This window comes from Pogonomyrmex barbatus, unplaced genomic scaffold (assembly GCF_055798465.1).
Source record: "Pogonomyrmex barbatus isolate J1 unplaced genomic scaffold, ASM5579846v1 scaffold15, whole genome shotgun sequence".
Taxonomy (NCBI): Eukaryota; Metazoa; Arthropoda; class Insecta; order Hymenoptera; family Formicidae; genus Pogonomyrmex; species Pogonomyrmex barbatus.
In genome coordinates, this window is record NW_028297111.1 from 1,809,036 (window position 1) to 1,828,027 (window position 18,992).

At 30.1% G+C, this 18,992-nt stretch overlaps 3 protein-coding genes across 3 annotated transcripts; 1 reads left to right on the forward strand and 2 right to left on the reverse strand.

Moving 5' to 3' along the window:
- Positions 1–181: 181 nt before the first annotated feature.
- Positions 182–3,453, forward strand: LOC105425428 (pentatricopeptide repeat-containing protein 1, mitochondrial). Its single transcript, XM_011636185.3, has 4 exons — positions 182–465; positions 1,500–2,725; positions 2,792–3,097; positions 3,213–3,453. The coding sequence occupies exons 1-4, from the start codon at positions 384–386 to the stop codon at positions 3,306–3,308; spliced, it is 1,710 nt and encodes a 569-aa protein (XP_011634487.2). The 5' UTR covers positions 182–383; the 3' UTR covers positions 3,309–3,453.
- On the reverse strand, positions 3,339–9,691 carry vir (VIR_N domain-containing protein). Its single transcript, XM_011636184.3, has 5 exons — positions 9,325–9,691; positions 8,274–8,386; positions 7,782–8,145; positions 3,899–7,511; positions 3,339–3,723 (listed from the first exon to the last, which is right to left on the reverse strand). Exons 1-5 carry the CDS (start codon positions 9,376–9,378, stop codon positions 3,431–3,433), a joined length of 4,437 nt encoding a protein of 1,478 aa, XP_011634486.1. The 5' UTR covers positions 9,379–9,691; the 3' UTR covers positions 3,339–3,430.
- Positions 9,692–10,130: 439 nt separating this feature from the next.
- Positions 10,131–18,942, reverse strand: LOC105425426 (nucleolar pre-ribosomal-associated protein 1). Its single transcript, XM_011636183.3, has 9 exons — positions 18,348–18,942; positions 17,676–18,267; positions 17,082–17,375; positions 13,671–16,992; positions 13,325–13,452; positions 13,045–13,254; positions 12,606–12,826; positions 11,427–11,823; positions 10,131–10,529 (listed from the first exon to the last, which is right to left on the reverse strand). Exons 1-9 carry the CDS (start codon positions 18,758–18,760, stop codon positions 10,257–10,259), a joined length of 5,850 nt encoding a protein of 1,949 aa, XP_011634485.2. The 5' UTR covers positions 18,761–18,942; the 3' UTR covers positions 10,131–10,256.
- Between the last annotated feature and the right edge of the window lie 50 nt (positions 18,943–18,992).

Below are 18,992 nucleotides of genomic sequence, written 5' to 3' on the forward strand. Positions count from 1 at the left end.
ACTGCCAGTACTGAAAATATATAGTTTAGGTCACGTATATTATAGATTTTCAGTACTGACAATGAATTTACGAACACAGCCTTAGCGTCAAACTAGATCACATGATCAAAATTAATATAGTGAAATCTGAATGGTCATTTTTGATCACGTGATCTAGTTTGACGCTAAAATGAGCATCGAGCGTCAGCATGAAAAGGTACCTTTAGACTTCTTTCTGCTAGCAGCCAAAAAAACACTGTGTGTCGCCGGCTTTATTTATTGAATGTGTCATGTCTTTGAATTTATCCTACTTGATATATTTAAGTTAAATACGGTTTTGTTTAAAAATAAATGTTCCATTAAAAATAAGTACTCTTTTTAGTGTGTATATTATTCTTTGCAAAATGTTTCGTACATCAATCAAATTAAAAAATGTCATAGGTTATGTCAACGAGTTAAATTATTTGATTACATATCCACAACAACGTAAGTAAAAAAAAAATACAAAAATATTCTGTAATTTATATTATATTTTGTCAAATAATTTAAATCGTTTCTTTTCTGATATTTTTTAGAAAATAAAAATATTTTTACTGTACATTATAATACAAGTACATTATATTATAATACAAGATGGATCACATAAAATGTTAAAAGATATTTTCTTGGAATTTTTTAAAGATAAAAAGTTTTTTAAGTTTTTTTAGGATTCAGAATTTTTTGGGAATTTTTTATGTGATGATACTATTGCCGAATATGCAGGTCATAGAAGAGAACTAGTTTCCCTTTCTTTAAACAAGATTTCATGTATATATTACTGTTGAATATATTAATCAATTCAATTTTCAATTCTTTATAAAAAAATTATTATATTGTCTTACTTGAAAATTGTAATTTGCAATATACAAGTATACCTTTTTTAAACAACTGTTTTCTTTATGCCAATTGATTTGTTTATAAAAAGTATGATTATTAAAAAATGAATAATTTACAAGATATTTTATATTTCAATTATGTCAATAAAGTATAGGAATAAAAAAGTATAAAATATCTTATAAACTATTGATTTCTTTAATTTTAATGCTTTTATATCTAGAGTAATAAAAAGAATTATATGAAAGTTATGATTTTATTTTAAAAAATAATGCTTTTAAAAAATATCACTAATGTTACCATTTGGAAATGAATCAATATAATCATGTATCATCTTTGAAATCACACAAGCTGAATTCCTTAAAGTATATGTATGTACTTTATTATACCGTATGATATGAACTATGTATACTATAAATAAATGTGTATATATGCATTTTATTTAATTCAAATACAATGTTTAAAAATCCAGATCTTTATCTATAATATTTTTTTCTTATTTAAATCCATAAAATATCTTGACAAAATTTGGCCGTTAAAACCTAGCACATTATGTTTGTGTGTGTGTGTGTGTGTGTCACATGCATATACACATGTACAAACATACAATACAAAGATGATTTTAATAGAAGATATGTTTTTTGCAGTTAAGAATGAATGTTTGCAATATAGTTTGCAATTTCCAGTCAACAATTTTTGTACACAAAAACTTCCAAAAAGCGCTAATGTTTTTGGAGATATATCGGGCAGAAAATTTGAGCGCTTTGAAATGGATGAGCTCGAACAAAAAGAAGAGAAATTTCAGGATACAGAAGCTTGTGTTCCACGTCGATTGAAACCGAGCTTAGGCCAGTATGCTAAGATGATTAAGTCATATATATCCAAAAACAATTTGAATTCTGCTGTAGAAGTGCTTGACTTAATAAAAGAAAATCGAGACAAGCCCACAGTATATCTATATAATCTTTTATTGTACTCTTTTGCTAGACAGGGTGATATAAAGCGATGCTTTAGTTTGTATAATAAAATGAAACAGCATGGATTGCAGCCGAATGCAGCAACATACACTAGTTTGTTTAACGCGTGTGCTTTAAGTAATAAAGATGCAATGGCTCTGGAATATTTAAACAGATTACGACAGTCGCTTTATGAGAAACAATTTCCATTGAATGAAGCACATTATAATGCTATGATAAAGGCGTACAGTTGGCACAATAAAATCATTGAAGCCTTTCAATTGGCAGACGAGATGAAGGATAGACGTATTCCCATCAGAGAAATCACTTACAACTCCTTATTCCATGGAGCAATTTCTGACAAGGAAGCTGGTTTGCGACATGCTCTGATTGTGTGGCATTTAATGCATTTAAAAAATATCAAACGGAGTTTGATTACTTATAATCTTTTTTTGAGAGCAATCAGAGACACTAATTTGGGAAATTTGAAGCCTGATGATATCCTAGTTTCAGGATTGGATCAGACTAGAATTTCATTAATAGAAGGGACAAGGCCTGATTTGCTGGCTTCTCCACCTATTTTGAGTACCCTTTCATTAACAAAAAAAGAAGAAAACATTGCGTCTGATATCAATACAAAGATACAGAAAGAAACAATAAATATCAACGATATGTTAGTCAACAATCGTCTGATTTTGTTCGGTGGCCTGGAAGGATTTCTAAATCGAATGTCTAATGATGGTGTTAAACCCAACGCCAAAACCATTACACTGCTCCTCGATTTAATTCCAAATACAGTGCCTGCTGAAAATCTACTCATCAAAACTGCAGATGAGAAAGATATTAAACTAGATATAGATTTCTTTAATATGCTTATTAAAAGACGTAGCATGCGATTTGACTATAAATCTGCAAAGGTAAGTCAAAATTTTTAATTGACTATTCAGATATTATATGATATGATTTATGATTTAACAATTTAGGAGGTGATAAGCATAGCAGAAAAGAAAGGACTTTCTCCAAACGTAATGACATTTGGAGTTTTAGCACTTGGTTGCCAAAAATACGAAGATGCTAAAGAATTCTTAAAAGGAATAGAGATTTTTGGCTACAAACCTAATGCTGTAATCATGAGTACTCTCATCAGTATAGCTTGCCATAACAAAAATTTTGAATATTTGCTGTTTGTAATGAAATACATGATGGAAAATAAAATAAAACCTAATGAACAAGCTATCGAAAATTTAAAGAAGTTTTCACAAGAATTATCGAAGATAAAAAAGCCAACGGTATGTTAATAAAATGTACTATAATTATTAATTTATTTTTTTACACATTTGACTTTTTAAATTGAAAAAAATATATGCACATTCAAAATTATATATAAAATAACATTTTTTCCAGGGAAAATATAAAGTTCGAAAACTAAAACGTTTAGAGGGGAACATCGAGAAATTTGAACAACAATATCCTAAATGGAGAAAAATGATAAAACAATAATTCATTTAACAAAATATTTTTACAAAACGGTTTTTCTTATAAAAAAGTTTATATATTGTAGATATATATAATTAATATTTTATAAATATACATATGAAAGAGAGAAAGGAAACAGTAATAAATTAACGAAGATATGTAGGACGAATTTCTTGTGTCCAAGGTCGACTTCTAGTACTACCACTAATAGCACGCGGTGGGCATGTTCCACGAATATTAAGTTTATTATATCCAGTAGGACCGGTTGGTTGAGCCCCACAGGTTTCCAAAGCCACGAACTCGTCGACATGAAGAGATGGTGGTCTTGAAGTATTTGGCGGCCTCGAGCGGAAGGGATCGGATCCTCTACCCACTCCTCCACCTACTGGTCCACCTCGTAGCGAATTAGCAAATTGTGTCCGACCGCGTACCGGTGTTACTAAAAAAAATAATTATCAAATTTTCGATTAAAAACGTTACATAATTGAGCACAAAGGATTATATAATATTGTCAATTAGAAAATCTTCATTTTATTTTTCTTCAACATTTGAATATTTTTCAGAACAAGGATATAAAAATCAAAGACCACCTAATAAATTTTTAATATTCTTACCAAACGGCTGTTTCGATTTAACCGTTGGAGAAGTCTGTTTTTCCGTCCTATTTTCTTGTTCTTCATCTTGGGGTTTTGATTGTAGAGTTTGAGTAGCATCATCAGGAGGTACTTTAGAACATAAGTTTTGTGCCTCAACTAACAAATTAAAATCAGCGGGTAGTAACTCAGTAGCCAATGCCAACAAGTCAACGGTATCCTCAGTTTGTGTCTGATTAGTCGAGAATGAAAATTTTTTAATCCGGGCTGGACTATTATTAATTGTACAAAGACATCTCTGAGAGAACTGATTCAATAGTGCCTCTGGAGTAGGCAATAGAGGCTCCAACATCTCCGGAATAGGTTCTTTTTCTTCTCTTTCTTCAGCGACTCTCAACATTTCTGTCAGCTCTTCTGCACGTTTAAGTTTTTCTAAAGGATGGTTATTCTTTTCCCAAGAGATCAAATATGCTAACTGCTGCGCACGCAAATGTAAAGTTCTCGCTTCTAAGTCCGAAGAAATCAAATTCTCCAAGAAGGTTACAGTTAAATCTACAATAGGATTTGTTTCGGACTCTTCCAAACTGGACACATGATCCAATAGTGTACGCAAGGCACTAGGATTATTCTCCAGACAACTTTTTACATGATACAAACCATAATTGTGATTGCTGAGAGACAAGAGGATGTGCAACGTATTTTCTATCACGTCCAATTGGAATTTTGTGCTAATCGCTAAGATATCAATTAGAGCCGCGAGAATAGATAAAAGAGGTTCCTTGCTAGGTACAGAATGCGTCAGTTTCTTCTCAAAAGATTCATTATCTTCTTGTACTAGACTGAGACTATGGTTGCATAGAGTTTCAAAGATACCAAGGATTTCGTATTGTATACTAACATCATTGCTATTTTTCAAAGTAGAGCACATCATTTCAATGACCGGTGGATATTTTTGATCGGATTTTACTTGTGCTCTAGAAGCAGGACTAGTCAGTGTCAACAAAGTAGCCTTCATAGGTGCATGCCTGGCTAAATCATTAATTAGAGCGAGAATAGGAACGTTATTTTCTAGAGGAGTGGTTAGGATACCATCTAAAAGACATCTACCAACCAAAAGAGCCGTCGGTGCTGCCAAGTCGCTTAATTGTTTACAAACTGTCGATAAAAGGAATAAAACCTCTCCATTCCAACTTGAGCAGAGTAGTCGAAGAGTTTCAGTAAGATTCGCAGCTTGAGCTTGAAGATGTGCTGACCAGAGCTTTCTTAGACCCAGAATCCTTGTCGCATCTTCGTTGATAGTTTCTTTTGGTGTTAAGACAGGTGGTAACAAGCGAGTTAGTAACTTTAGACCTGGTACAAAATTGCAGGGACGAAAAGAGATCATTTTCAAAACTTCGCCCAACATTTGAGTCCATAGCGACTTGGCTACATTGCCAGAACCATCAGAATCAACAGCTTGAGTGAAGACGAGAAGCGTTCCAACGATTTCTTCGGACAGAGTTTGTACCATTGAATTAGATGGGATAGCTTCGATCAAGGAATAGACTCCAAGCAATGGAACGACGGCAGTAAGATCCTTAAAATCTGTCGCCATACACTTGACAAGTCTTTCAAGCAATGCCCTGATCAGTTTCACGCAAGGAAGTAACAAGGCAATTAATGCCATACCTCTGCGACCAGTGAGGGCAGATCGATGAAGAAACGGTTGTTCGTAAAACTCAGATACGTTTGCCATTACGGCAATCAAAGCAGTGAGACCGTCAGTGGCGAAGAGTTGGGTCAGGGCGTTTCTGTATTTAAGTTCAATGTATGGTTCTAAAGGGTCAATGTCGTCATTTGAGGGAAAAATAAGATAATGCAAAATTCTACAGGAAGTTATTAGTTGGCCAGGAAGCGATGCAGCTTTTTCAGCATTTTTTCTGATAATTGTTACTAAAGAAGAAACTTCGCAATAATCCCAATGAGAAGGTTGAGCTGCGATTGTCAAATATGACATCACGTCCTTAAGGATGGCATGTTCGCGAGCTTTATCTAATATCAGTTCTGCACGATTTTGAAAAACATCTACTCTGTCGGAATAACGAACAACTGCTGAAATTATTTCGGCAGCAAATTCGCACAGATTAGAATCCGATAAGAAAGGGATCAGAATATCTATGAAATCTGCTAAGGGTAAAACTGTAAGAATGGCGCGCAAACCGTCTGGAAAAATAAGAAAGGAGTGCAATTTCTTCAAAGTTGTCCAATCGGAAGTTTGTTTCAGACGAATTAAATGCTGTGCGATTTGGAGACGCCATGCTAGAATACGTCCAGCGCCTGGTAGCTCATATTTTAGAGCTTTCAATATTAATCGAATTACTTCAACATCCTTCAATAAATAAAGTAAACCTTCCTTAGTGTTTGAGAGATGTAGAAGGAAACGACGGATTAACTTGATCATTTGTAAATTGCAATTTGGAGAAGATAATGTCAGTAAAAAATTATGGGTTAGTTTATGATGTTTAAAATAAGCTACTAGATGAGTGCGAGGATTACGAGTATGCTCTCGTTCAAATTCCATTTGGGCCCCAGCCGGTAACTGCCGTTTAGGTTGAGCCATTAACGTTGGAGCATATACATAGGCATTCATCAGCTCTGTCAAACCAAATTTGTCAAAATCTTTTACTTCTTCCAAATATTCATATACGTGAACTTTGCGGAAAAGTGAACTGAGAGCATATTTAAGCCTGGCTAGTTTTGCCATATCTAACATCGTTAAAGCATTTTTATACAGATTGTTTTTCAAAAACTCTTTTACGATTACTGGGCTGATCAATGCAGCATCGAGAGCTCTAAGAGCAGAAAGTTTTACTGGTAATGCCACGTTTTCACGCATACAAAGGGATAACAATTTGTACGGGGCTTCAACTTTCAACAGAATCTCGGGGCCCTTCGATAATCGACAGAGAGCTTCCGCCAAACGAACTCCCACTTTCACATGACGCACCTTATATGCTGGTTGTGGTTGAGCTCTAGCAAGCTCCATATCTAAACCGGCATTGACAATATTAGTTAAATCATTAATGTCATTTATATTTGAATCAAATGGCCCCAATATAGCGCATAAAGTCTCACAGTTATGAACAAACGTTTCTTTTTCCTGACCAGATGCATTGTGGAAATGTGAAACCGACTTAGAAAGTGACTGTAAAATCTCTTTGATTTTTAACAAAGTTTCACGGTTCACACGAGTGTCTTCCAAATTTTCTAATTCCTCCAAATTTAACAAGTCAGGTATCATTGCATAATTTTCATCGATTTGTAATGTTTCACACTCAAATTCGACTATAGATGGAACATCGTCAGTCATTATATCCTCATCTGATAAAATGGGTTCAAAAGGTTCACCAGTTTCTGGTTCGCCAGCTTCTTGCTGCTCTGCTTCTTCTTCTTCGGCTGAGATAGATTCGGGACTCAAAGAAATTAGAGATTCGGCAGGAGGAGACAAAGGTCGCTTTGATGACTTTTCTATTGTATTAGACATCTCATCTTCCCATTGTCTTGATTCTGTCTTTCCTGTGTCTGATGTAGATGTTCTGGATGGTTCCACTACCTGGATTGGTTGTGGTGGTGGAGTTGCTGTTACACATGTTTCCTATTGATGATAATATGATTATATATTTAAATTTAAATATAATTAAACATTATATAAAAAGATCATAAAGAAAAAAAACATATATAATTATTTTATAATACTCTAACTTAATTAGTCTAGAATCAAATATGTTAAGTCACAAATTATATCAAAATAAAAAGACATAGATTTAGATTATATCTTTATACATTTTCTAGATATCGTTTTATCATTTAGAAGATTTTTTCAAGTGAATATCATCACAAAAATAATAATAGGAAATTTTCTTACCGATAAATTTGTTTGATGCTGATTCTCATAATACCATTCCGATTGCTGTTCAGAAATTTGCACAGCATTTTCAGGATTTTCCTCTAGAGAGCTGACACAAGCAGTGGAACCAGCTGCTGAACTGATGATTTCTTGGGGATTGTTCAGTGACTTGGTCAGAGTACCATACACTGCCAATGTTATGGTAGTATACCATCCTCTTAACACCAACCCATCTGTTGGTATTTGTTTCCGTTCACATTCCAATTGTATATGAATATTTTGTTTGTATTCTAAACCACCTAAAAATTCGAAGGTGGAAGCTCCAGGTTTGCTGAGATCATTCACAAAAAACTCAATCTCAAATTGAGAAGGATTGGTTGCTCTAGAAAAGAACAATCTCCTTTATTATATCTCCTTTATATTTTTTGATAAATCTAAATATTAGTATTGCTTAATCAAAAATAATTCTTACAGTTTATAATAATAAAATGTAGAATAAAACATAATTACCCAAGTCGTACTCCTCCTGGAAAATCTGCCTGTACTCTGGCACCTAATGGAATTATTCTCACTTCACTGATGTAAACGGGTTTAGGAAATTGTACTAAATCCAAATTCAATTCCTAAAAAAATAATTTCTATATAAGTAATAATTCAATATAAAGTTACAAAAACTTTTAAGAAAAAGAGAATTGTTGAAACTACAAAATATTTTTTTCTTATAAAATTTTGTAAGCACAATCTAGATATTTTTTAATAATTAAGACTTATTGTAAAACAATAAAAATTATAACAATAAAACAAATAGAAAAGGATTAACAATAATAAACATTTATCTTCTTCAAAAATTAAAATATAATGACAATAGTTTCTTTATTCTATGGAATTTTCATTATTCATAATAAAATTAACAATATTAGTAAATAGTACAAGTATAACTAAATAGTATTAGTAAATTAAAACTGATAGCTACATAGCTATATAACATCTAAAACAATTAAAAAATGACAGAAGAATAAATAATTTAAATCTAGAAGTTTTTATATATTCTTTATTTCTCTCTAAACTTAGCATAAACATTAAAGAAAAATAAGATTAATCTCTTTAAAAATTAACTAACAATTTTCCATATAAAATATATAATATATAACAAGTATATAATTATATAACATATATATATATATATATATAAAAAACCATATATAACAATATTGATGACAAAAATTCTTTTTGATAATAACTCTAAAGAATTTTTTAAAGAATAATTTTTAAACAAATAGTTATTGAAACAAAATCTCTTCTAAACAATTTATATTCTTCATGGATAATGTGTAATAATGCACACAAATATAAGTCACAATTCATGATAAATTTTTTTCTAATAATAATTATAACCTCTAAAGTATAACATTTAAATATATCTGAATATATCAAACATAATAAAAAACAATAATTTTTCTTACATTTATCATAATATGTGATTTTAAGTTGTAACAAGATAAATAATTTTACAGCTATTCCACAGATTTAATCAATATTTATTAACTAAATATAAACAAACCTCTGAAATGTCGTGAGAAAATGTATCGAAGAATAATAGTTCAATATTATCCATTTTTATAAATATTTTTTTTACAGATATATATTTTTTTTATCTATTTATTTTTAAGAATAATTTGAATATTTATTGTATTTTTTATTATAACATCACTGTTTTCTTTTATGTGTTCAAACAGCACATTCTGTATATACTTTGTTATGTAATTTGTAATATATTATCCAAAAATAAAACAGGCAATTCTAAATAGTAATTTGATATTTTATATTTTATTATATTTTTTTATTAATACTGCTTAAAATGGATCTTTAGACTATGTTTCGACATATACGGCCAATATTGAAAACTTAAGCTGAATGCACAATGAAAAACACAGGCGACAGGAAATTCGTATGAACGCGCCATCTTGGAAAAGCTGTACGTTCATTGGATATCGCGCATCGCGTGCGCGTCATCAGGTGACACTCGTTTAATTACGACCCGATTGATCACTAGCCACTAGCCACTCATAGGGGCCGGCGCCTAGAATTTTTCCACTGTTCAAGCGCTGTAAGTGGTTAGTGGTCAATCGAGACGTGGTCAAACAGGTGTCATCCAAATATTTTTAAGATGAACATTTGTAGCTTGATTTTGCTTTTTGATACATATTTTTATCTTTATTATTTATCAAGTTAAGATAATTTGAATTTTAATAAATTTTTCCAAAATTTTAATCGTACCATCTTTTTTGGGAATAAGTATAAAAAGTTAGATTATAAAAAAAGATAAATATCTCTCTCAAAAATAAAGTTTGTTAAGAATCTATTCAATTTAATTTTCCTGTATATTCTTTATATTATTTATTTTTCATCTCCCGCTTCAAATTTTACACATACGCACATTCTTTTTTACTTTACATAAAAAAAAAGCATTTAAAAAATCTTAAAAAAGTACAACTAGAGAATACAAACTCTTTTCTTTAAACGCACTTGTAATAACAAAAGAATGCTACATAATAGAGATTTGTAATTAGTAACATCCTGCGTCAAACTATCTAGGCTATTCAGCATATTTTCGATTATGATGATAATAGTTTTGATTTCCACTTCACAAATCTCCAAATGATTGATAACTTCGTGGAGCCAAGGAAGAATGCCATATCCTCGTATAAGAAGCAAGGATGCTTTGGAAATTCTAGTAGTAGAGGCGAATACTTCTAAAATTAGTTTCTAAAAAAAAAAATAAAAAAATTAATTCGAATCAATATTTCAATAATGTAAAAAAATTTTATAACAACAATGAAAAAACACTTGCAGATCAAATCCATTTTATTAATACAGAGAGAAAATAATTTTAATTAAGACTGGATTCTCTTGCGGTGTGACATGAGTTGTATGATGTCAAAGGTAAGAAATGTAAGAAGTTTCTTAAAAAAGTCATATAACTTTATTTTGTACTTTTCTCTTAAGATCATGTAAAAGTGTAAAATAATTCTTGAAATAATACACTGCTCAGTTCTTGAAATAGTACACTGCTCAGGTATTAGAAATCATCAGATTTCTAATTGTTTTTAATAGCAATGACTATTACTTCAAGAATTATTTTATTTTTTTTATTGATTTATTGGATTTTTATTGATTGGACAGATATCTTACTTTCTGATATTTTTTTACAAGAATATGAAAATATCATGTTTTTAAGGGAAAAATACAAAAGTACAAAGGCTGCATTTCGATATTCCCTGCCAGTACTGAAAATATATAATTCAGATTATGTATATTATAGATTTTTAGTACTGGCAATGAATTTCAAAACGCAGCCAAATTAAAATTATATGGCAAGTATATGGCACAAGAAACGTTTTGCATGTTATTTCTCGCTTCTGACGTAATTCAATATAACTGCAGCGAAAAAGCCAAGTCTTAAAAATGAAAACTGCTTTTTAATTTTATTATTGAATTCATTATTATATATGATAATATTTTTATTATTTGGGGCGTACTTATTTTCATTCTTATTTCTAATCCAGCTAAACAAATTTTATATTTAATCTTTTTTCACAATCCTCGATGTAAGAGTTGAAGTATCATGAAGTATCAAGTATGATAAAAAAAAAATTATCTTACCTTGGCTTTTGCATCCGGCAGTATGCAAGTACGAAAATCCAGAAGAATTTTGAACAACATGCATTTCAGGGCCACATTTATATCGTTTTCCTCTTTTATGCCATCTCGAATATTCTCCAAAATCCAATATCGATGTGCACTATGCTCCACATGTGAACTGTGTAACAATTGCAACAGCTCTGGTATTGTATTTAAATCTAGTGCGGTTTTGGCCATTAAAAAAGTATGCAATGGCGAATAAAGTGAATGTAGAGGTTGACTGGCGATGAGCGAAGTCCTAGCTAGAAAGGTAGTTGCCAAGCAACTCAGGCGGACATCCTTCAATGGATATTTTAAAGAGACGATGCCATTTCGCAAAGCATCAATTAAACGCATCCATAGTAATTTTTCTTTAGACCTGATAAATAAGAAAATTTTAATTAAAAATCTTTGTAATCAAATACTGTTTTAATCCTTGCTTTCTAAAGTTGCAAAAGTTGAAGACTTATCGTTTATTATAATGTATAATATATGCGTTTTGATCGAATTTTCTCGTTTAAAAAGATGTTGGATTTTTGCAAGAAGAAATGAATACAGTTAATTATTTATTAAACATAAATTACTTGCGATGAATGCAAATAATTTTATGTCGTAGTAATAGTTTCTACACAGATTTAAAAAATGAAATATTTAAACTTGCTTAAAAGAAAGTTTGTTTATTGTAAAACATTAACATACGTAGTGATGAATTATTTTTTCTTATTTGATTGCCGTTTAGCAATCGATAGAATTTAAAGATAGAATAAAAAATAAAATAAAATAGAAAACAATTTATTGACAAATTACCATTGAAAGAATCATCTTTTTTTAATGTTTTGCAAATTTTTTGAAGCAATTAAAAAATTCTTTTTGCAAATACTTAAATTTGGTTTGTAAAGCATTTAATTCAAACATTAAAAAAAAAACATTTTGATATTTTCGTTCTGATATTTTCATTCTTGAAAAATTATAAAATTGAAGAAAAACATACGTTCCGAAAAAAAATTCATTCAAAGTTTTATAACAGATTTTCAACATAATAAGTATTTTTCAAACAACAAAATAATTCTAAAAGATTATTTTATAAAAAATAATTAAAAATTAATTTTTTGGACATTAAAAAATCCAATATCCTTTCAATTTTTTAAATTGTTCTCATACTTAGATGTTTCCAAATGAAAGTAGTATCTAGAGATGATAGTATATGCTGCCATCCGAACATCGCTTGAATCGCTGCAACACGCCGCAAATACTAATGCTAATGCACCACTCTGATTCAATTTGTGATATGCCACGATATTATTTTCTGCTAATAGAGTACACAACAAAGGTAGATAAAATGCTGGATCATATACATTATTGCTTTCCTGTAGTTTATTATCCTGTAGAAAAAAAGACACTAGATTAAAATTTTTAACTATTCTTCAAAAATTTATATAATAATGTCAATATGATTCTTGAATTTATTCCTGTTTACAATTTATATAAAAAATTAAACTTAGAAAAAGAATTATAAAAGATATTTATTATAAAAGATATTAAAAGATATTTATAAGTTATAAACCAAAAAGTTTCTTATCAAAGTATTTAAATTACTTACTTTCATTCCTCTATGTATGGGATAATTTTTTATAGTTTCATTCACAATATCCTTATCAAACAAATTAAAGACTTCGGAAGTGGAAGGCTGTCTCCACAAAGCAGTATTTGTCTCTCCTTTTATGCTATAACGTGTTGCTGCAGCGCTTCCCCATAAATATGGCCAATATTGCTGCAGTTTAATATTATGAGACTCATAATGCTGAAGAATCTAGAAAAATATAATTCTAATATATTTTTTCAATAATAATGATAAACTCAATAATTATTGCGATTCTTACTTGTAAAATGCGTTGATCAACATGACAAAGAGTGGCATTATAAGCCGCAAGGTAAAGAGGCACATGTGAGATAGTCATTACAGAATAATTCTTTTTAGTAAGTACTTTCAGTAATTCAATCAACTCATCTGCAATTAAAATGTTTAAACAAAAGTCTAAAAGATTTGTACATTCCTTCAAGATATTTCAATTTTTTGTAACAATAATTAATTAAAAATAATTTTTGAATGACAAATTTTTATTTGTATTTGAATAAAAATATAAGAATTTGATCAGATAAATAAATATATCTTTTATAATTAAATATCTTTTTGAATGATAAAATATATTTCGTAAATAAATTCACCTTTAACAATGGATGATTCAAGCATAACATTAACAAATTCCGAATGGGACGTCGTCATTTCGAATAATTTCTTCACATATTCATCATTAATATTATTTCCATAAGCAACGTCACATAAATTACTCAGGGTTTTTAATAAATTTGATTGAGTCTCCTCATCCTTAGCATCTTTCAAACCTAATTTTAAAGAGAATCTAGTATATTGCGACCATGAATAATCCCTGCTCAACGAAGTAAAAACGAAGTTATGTGTAGTCTTTGTTAAACAGATCACTGCTCTGTTTAACTTTTCACATAAGATTTTGATTTTGTTTGTGTTTTTTGATTCTTTTTTCAATGTCGAAGTCATCACACGCAACAATATTTTTATCAGATCCATCAAAGGTTTTTCTTTAGCCGTTATGAGATTTTCATATTTCTTATATAAACTTTCCAGCAATTGCACAAAACAGACGGATACCATATCGAGTTTATCACCATTTTGAGAAATATCATTGCAAATTTTCTCGCACAGGACAAGATCAAAAGTATTCTCGATAAGATAGATGATTGCCGCAGTGTTTTCTTCGATCCAGGGAACAGATTTTTGTGGTTCAATTATATACGCGGCGATATCACCGCTATAATGCTCATAAAGACTTTGAAGAAACTTTTCATTCCATTTGTATTTTAAGTTGCTGCCCAATATTGCAAATACAACGTTTGCTTGTTTCACGTTTTTCACCTTGAGAAAATATTTTACCAATGATGAAATCAATTTTGTATTTTTGTTAATCAAAATTGTTATTAGCTGAATTGTAGACGCGGTGATATTTTTTGTTAACAATAACGCAAAAGTATTAGTACTAATTCCGGAAATGTTGTGTGGAAAAATAGATAAGTATTTTGTTAAAACTTCTTCCCATTTTTCTACATTTATTTTATCAGTCTTCAGATAAAGTAAGCATGAGCTGAATTCTTCTACGAACTGTTTATTCAACATATCGTATTTATGCAATATTGATTCTTTGCAATATTTATCCAACAATATTGGAACGATATGTCCAAACATAGACAGATTTTGCTTATCATTCGAAATAAATACATTTTTTTCCAATTTTACCAAAGTAAACAATAAGCTCACAATATCTTCCATTTTCAGTTGTAATAATTTCAATAACTCAATGGCAGTCTCGTAATTGCTACTGCAAGCTTCCAAAGAATTTTTTTCGATGACATTGCCCAATTGCGCAAGGAACTTATTTCTAAATGCGAAGAAAATATTATAGATCCCTGCATAATTGTGTTTCACATATAAATGCGAAACAGATTCAAAAACTTTTAAAATAGTTTCAGTGACCATATATTCCATCGAATTTTTCGAGGCTTCTCTGTAAAATGGTGAAAAATAATGCAAAAGAATAGGATGAGTGAAAATACATCTTGCATTTTCTTCAAGTATTACTATGTTTTCTTGATTCAAATCGATAGATTGCGAAATGTTTAAGAGAAACACAAGTATGAGTTTGCAATTTTCGTTTTGAGTTTGCCGTAAAATTTTATACCGTACTAATTGTGTTAAATAAAACACAGTCATCTTTAACAAAGTTTTGACATTATACAAAGATAATGAATGCCTAATAGTAACTTCTTTGTCGTTATATTTAAAACAATATGTCAAATAACCATCGTCAAACAATTCTGAAAATTTATTTATGTCCATCTTGAAATCTGCCAGTAATATATTACTCAGTTTTTCCAATAGTCCTAAAGATGAGAGTGTATCTTTCAAAGAAATTGGTTGATTGTCACTTGACCAACTTTGTAAATATTTATAAATTGGCAAGTTAGTCAAATCTGTTGTCATATGAATTAATAAATCTGGAATGACTTGATAATGTAGAGTATGAACTATTACATAAGATAAATAAGCTATGATCGTGTTGCAATTTTTCTTATTTATCTTTTGCAACGCACAACATAAAAGAGGTGACATTGCCGTGCATGTTTGCATTCTGTAAAACTTATTTTCTTTATCAGATTGATTGAAAAATATATTATTTGCCTCATTAATGTCTTTCATATCAGAATTAATTAAAGATGAAACCGATGTACGTAAAATATTATAAGATTGATTCTTGTTAAAAGAAAAGTTGCTTGGATTTGTTTTATTAAGTAATCGACTGATTATATTTTCTATCTCCATATCAAAATTAATAGTTTGTTCATTAGTCTTTATTGAGTACTTAATATCTTTCGGATTTTCTTGATTAAATTCATGAAAACTATCATCAATTATAGTATCTTGCTTTACATCAAATCGTCCATTAATTAAAGACGAATTGACTGTAGAAAATTCTTGATAGAGACTGGGAGTTTTGTCACCTTTATCAAATAACTCATTAATTATATCCTTTGCTTTTTTAACATTAAGATTAGTTGTTTGATCATTTATTGTTCCTTCCGTTTGTATTATAATATTTATGTATTTATCAATGTGTTTAATGGTACTTTTCAGAATAGACATAAACCATTGTGCCAATTGTTCATTCTGTTTAGAATCAGTTACTATTGAAAAGCCATTGATCCAAATATCCAGCTGATCTTCACAGATTTCAAATAAACCCGTTGTACTTAATAGCATTCTCATAGCATTATAACTATCACATGATAAATCTTTTTGATGGATTAAAGATATCAAAAAGGTGACAGCTTCTTTGAAAATCTTTTTTCTAGGTGCAAAGATGGATGAGTCTACAGCAAGTAGAAACTGTATTGCCTTCACTTTCATACAATTTATCTTCTCTATCTTAGTTTTTTCATCGTCTTCATTATCTTGAAGACTATTTAAATTTAATAGTAACAAATTCAACTGTACATTTGGAATATCTAACAACTCTGGACATATATTTTTATACGAATCAAGAACATTTAAGATAATATCAAGATGATCTATCAATTCTGGATTCTGAATGCTTTCTTGAACATTTTCTGAAGATTTTACATTGTTATCTTCAAAAACACGATTCCATATTTGTAAAATAATCTCCAAAGTAGGAACAGTCTTTAGAATGAAATCTGTTATTTGATTTTGGAGCTTAGATATTTTATAAAATTGTTTTACTGCTAAAGAAATAGTTTTCACTTGATTTATCATTGTTAGAAGGAGAGATAAAGCTTCATGTCGAATAGAAAGACTATCATGATCTAATCCAGGTAAGATAGCAATTTTTATAATCGTATTTGGGATTGTCCAAGAAAGTAATGTACTTATCAAATCGTTTGCTTTCAATTCCACAGCATAAGTTTTAATACAATTAATTGGGTCAATTGATTTCACTATCTACAAAAAGAAAATTTAATAGATTTAGTAGATCAAAAAACAAAAATGGTACTTAAAACAATAATTAACGCAACACCTAGATATCTCACCTTTTCTATAAATCTAAGAAGATAAATCCATTTAAGTGATATTCGAGGTTTAAGAAATGGTTCAATGGCATTATATTGTGACTGAATTAGATTTGGACAAGCACGTATTATCTTAACAATCAAATCTGATGGCTTCTCGTGTTCCCAAGGCTTTTCCAAGTTTTGAAGAGCCGTATGGATCAGCTGATTGTGTTTATTTTGCGAACCACCCAGTGTTCGGTCATGGAAAATAACTCCATAACGATGTGATGTTAACAAAGTGATTAAGAACTCATGAACTATGTCAGTAACGATCTAAATTATAAATAAGAAAAACAAAGAAGAGTTATAACAAGAAATTAAAGTTACAAATCATATCATAAAAGATCTATAAAAAAAATTTTTGCAACACTGCTTCTTAATAAAAGAATTTTCGTAATTAGAGTCAATCTGCAAAAAGCTATTTGTATACATCTTAATATAAAATAAATTTAAATTTGTTAAACAATCTTTTTGTTAAAGACTGATATTATCTTGCAATTATGCATTAATTTATCATATAGTTACATTATAAGTAATATCATAAGATCAGGATCAAATTTTTATCTACCTTACCTTTTTATCTGTTAAAAAATCTTCATTTTCATCAAGACTGCAAATTTTGTCTCTAGGCCAATTATTTGGTCCTTTCCAATTATATAATGATATTAGATTCAATATAACAGGTGTGGAGAATACATGTAATTTTGTTGTTTTACTAATGTTAATATTCTCTAGCACATATGTCTTTACAGTAGTGAGAACCAAAGTGACAATCTCTTTTGAATCATATAATAAATCTGAGAAAATACAGCACAGCAGATCATGCTTATCCAATAATGTTTTAATTACTAATGTATTCCCTTCTACAAGGAAAGCAAGAATAAAATGAATAAAACATGTCCTAACATTTTCAGGATCCATAGGTTTGGTATGTTGTACTAAATTCTCTAACACCTGTTGCTGCAATGATAGATACATAAGCAACTCTCTAGACAGATTACTATCCAAGGATGCTATTATTGCTAACAATCTTAATATCACTTTACGTTGTTTGGCACTGCTTTGTATTGAAAGCATGGAATGTACAATAGACATGTGTGAATTCAAGAGATGACGACAACTTTCTATTGCATTATTCTGATATTGAGGACATTCTTTCAAAATCCTACAAGTAGAAAAATATGATTGAATATTACTAATGAAGATGTAAATGCTTATGAACTTAAGTATTTTCAATAAACATACTTAATGAGTAAGATATTGATCGCAGAAAAAACAGTGATAGCATTAGCAGTATTCTTTCTATCAGAAAATTCTAATAACTTCAACACCTCGAGAACATTGCCACCAGCAAGCAAATACTCTAACGCAAGATCTCTTTCTTTATTCTCATTGCATATTATCACAAATTTCTTCAGAACAGTCAAGTTGTTAGAAGAAAAAAAAGTTCTCAGAGATTGTCCGTTAAGTATATCCGTTTCATTGCAATTAGCATCCTTCATGTTACCTTCATTATCTTCAAAATTTATGTCTTTTTGTATATCACGTTCAAGTACTTCCTCGATAGATTTATCGATCTTTGCTTTTTTTGTCGACGTTTCATTCTCGTTTTGTGAAGTTCGCTTACGTATTTTTTTCGACTTGCTAATCTTATCCATGTTATTGGTTTATTCGTATACGTATGAAGAATGTATAAGAAAAAAGATGTAACCACATACACACGTGTATCTTATGGACGCCGCCATATTAAGCTGCGTTTAAAAAATTTAAGGCTTTCGCGCACAATTTACCCTGACCAGCGCGATGACGCGATGCACGTTATCCAATGAGCGTACAGTACAGACAGTAGCGCAACTCCCTATCGGCACCTTTGCTATTGGCGTGTACGAA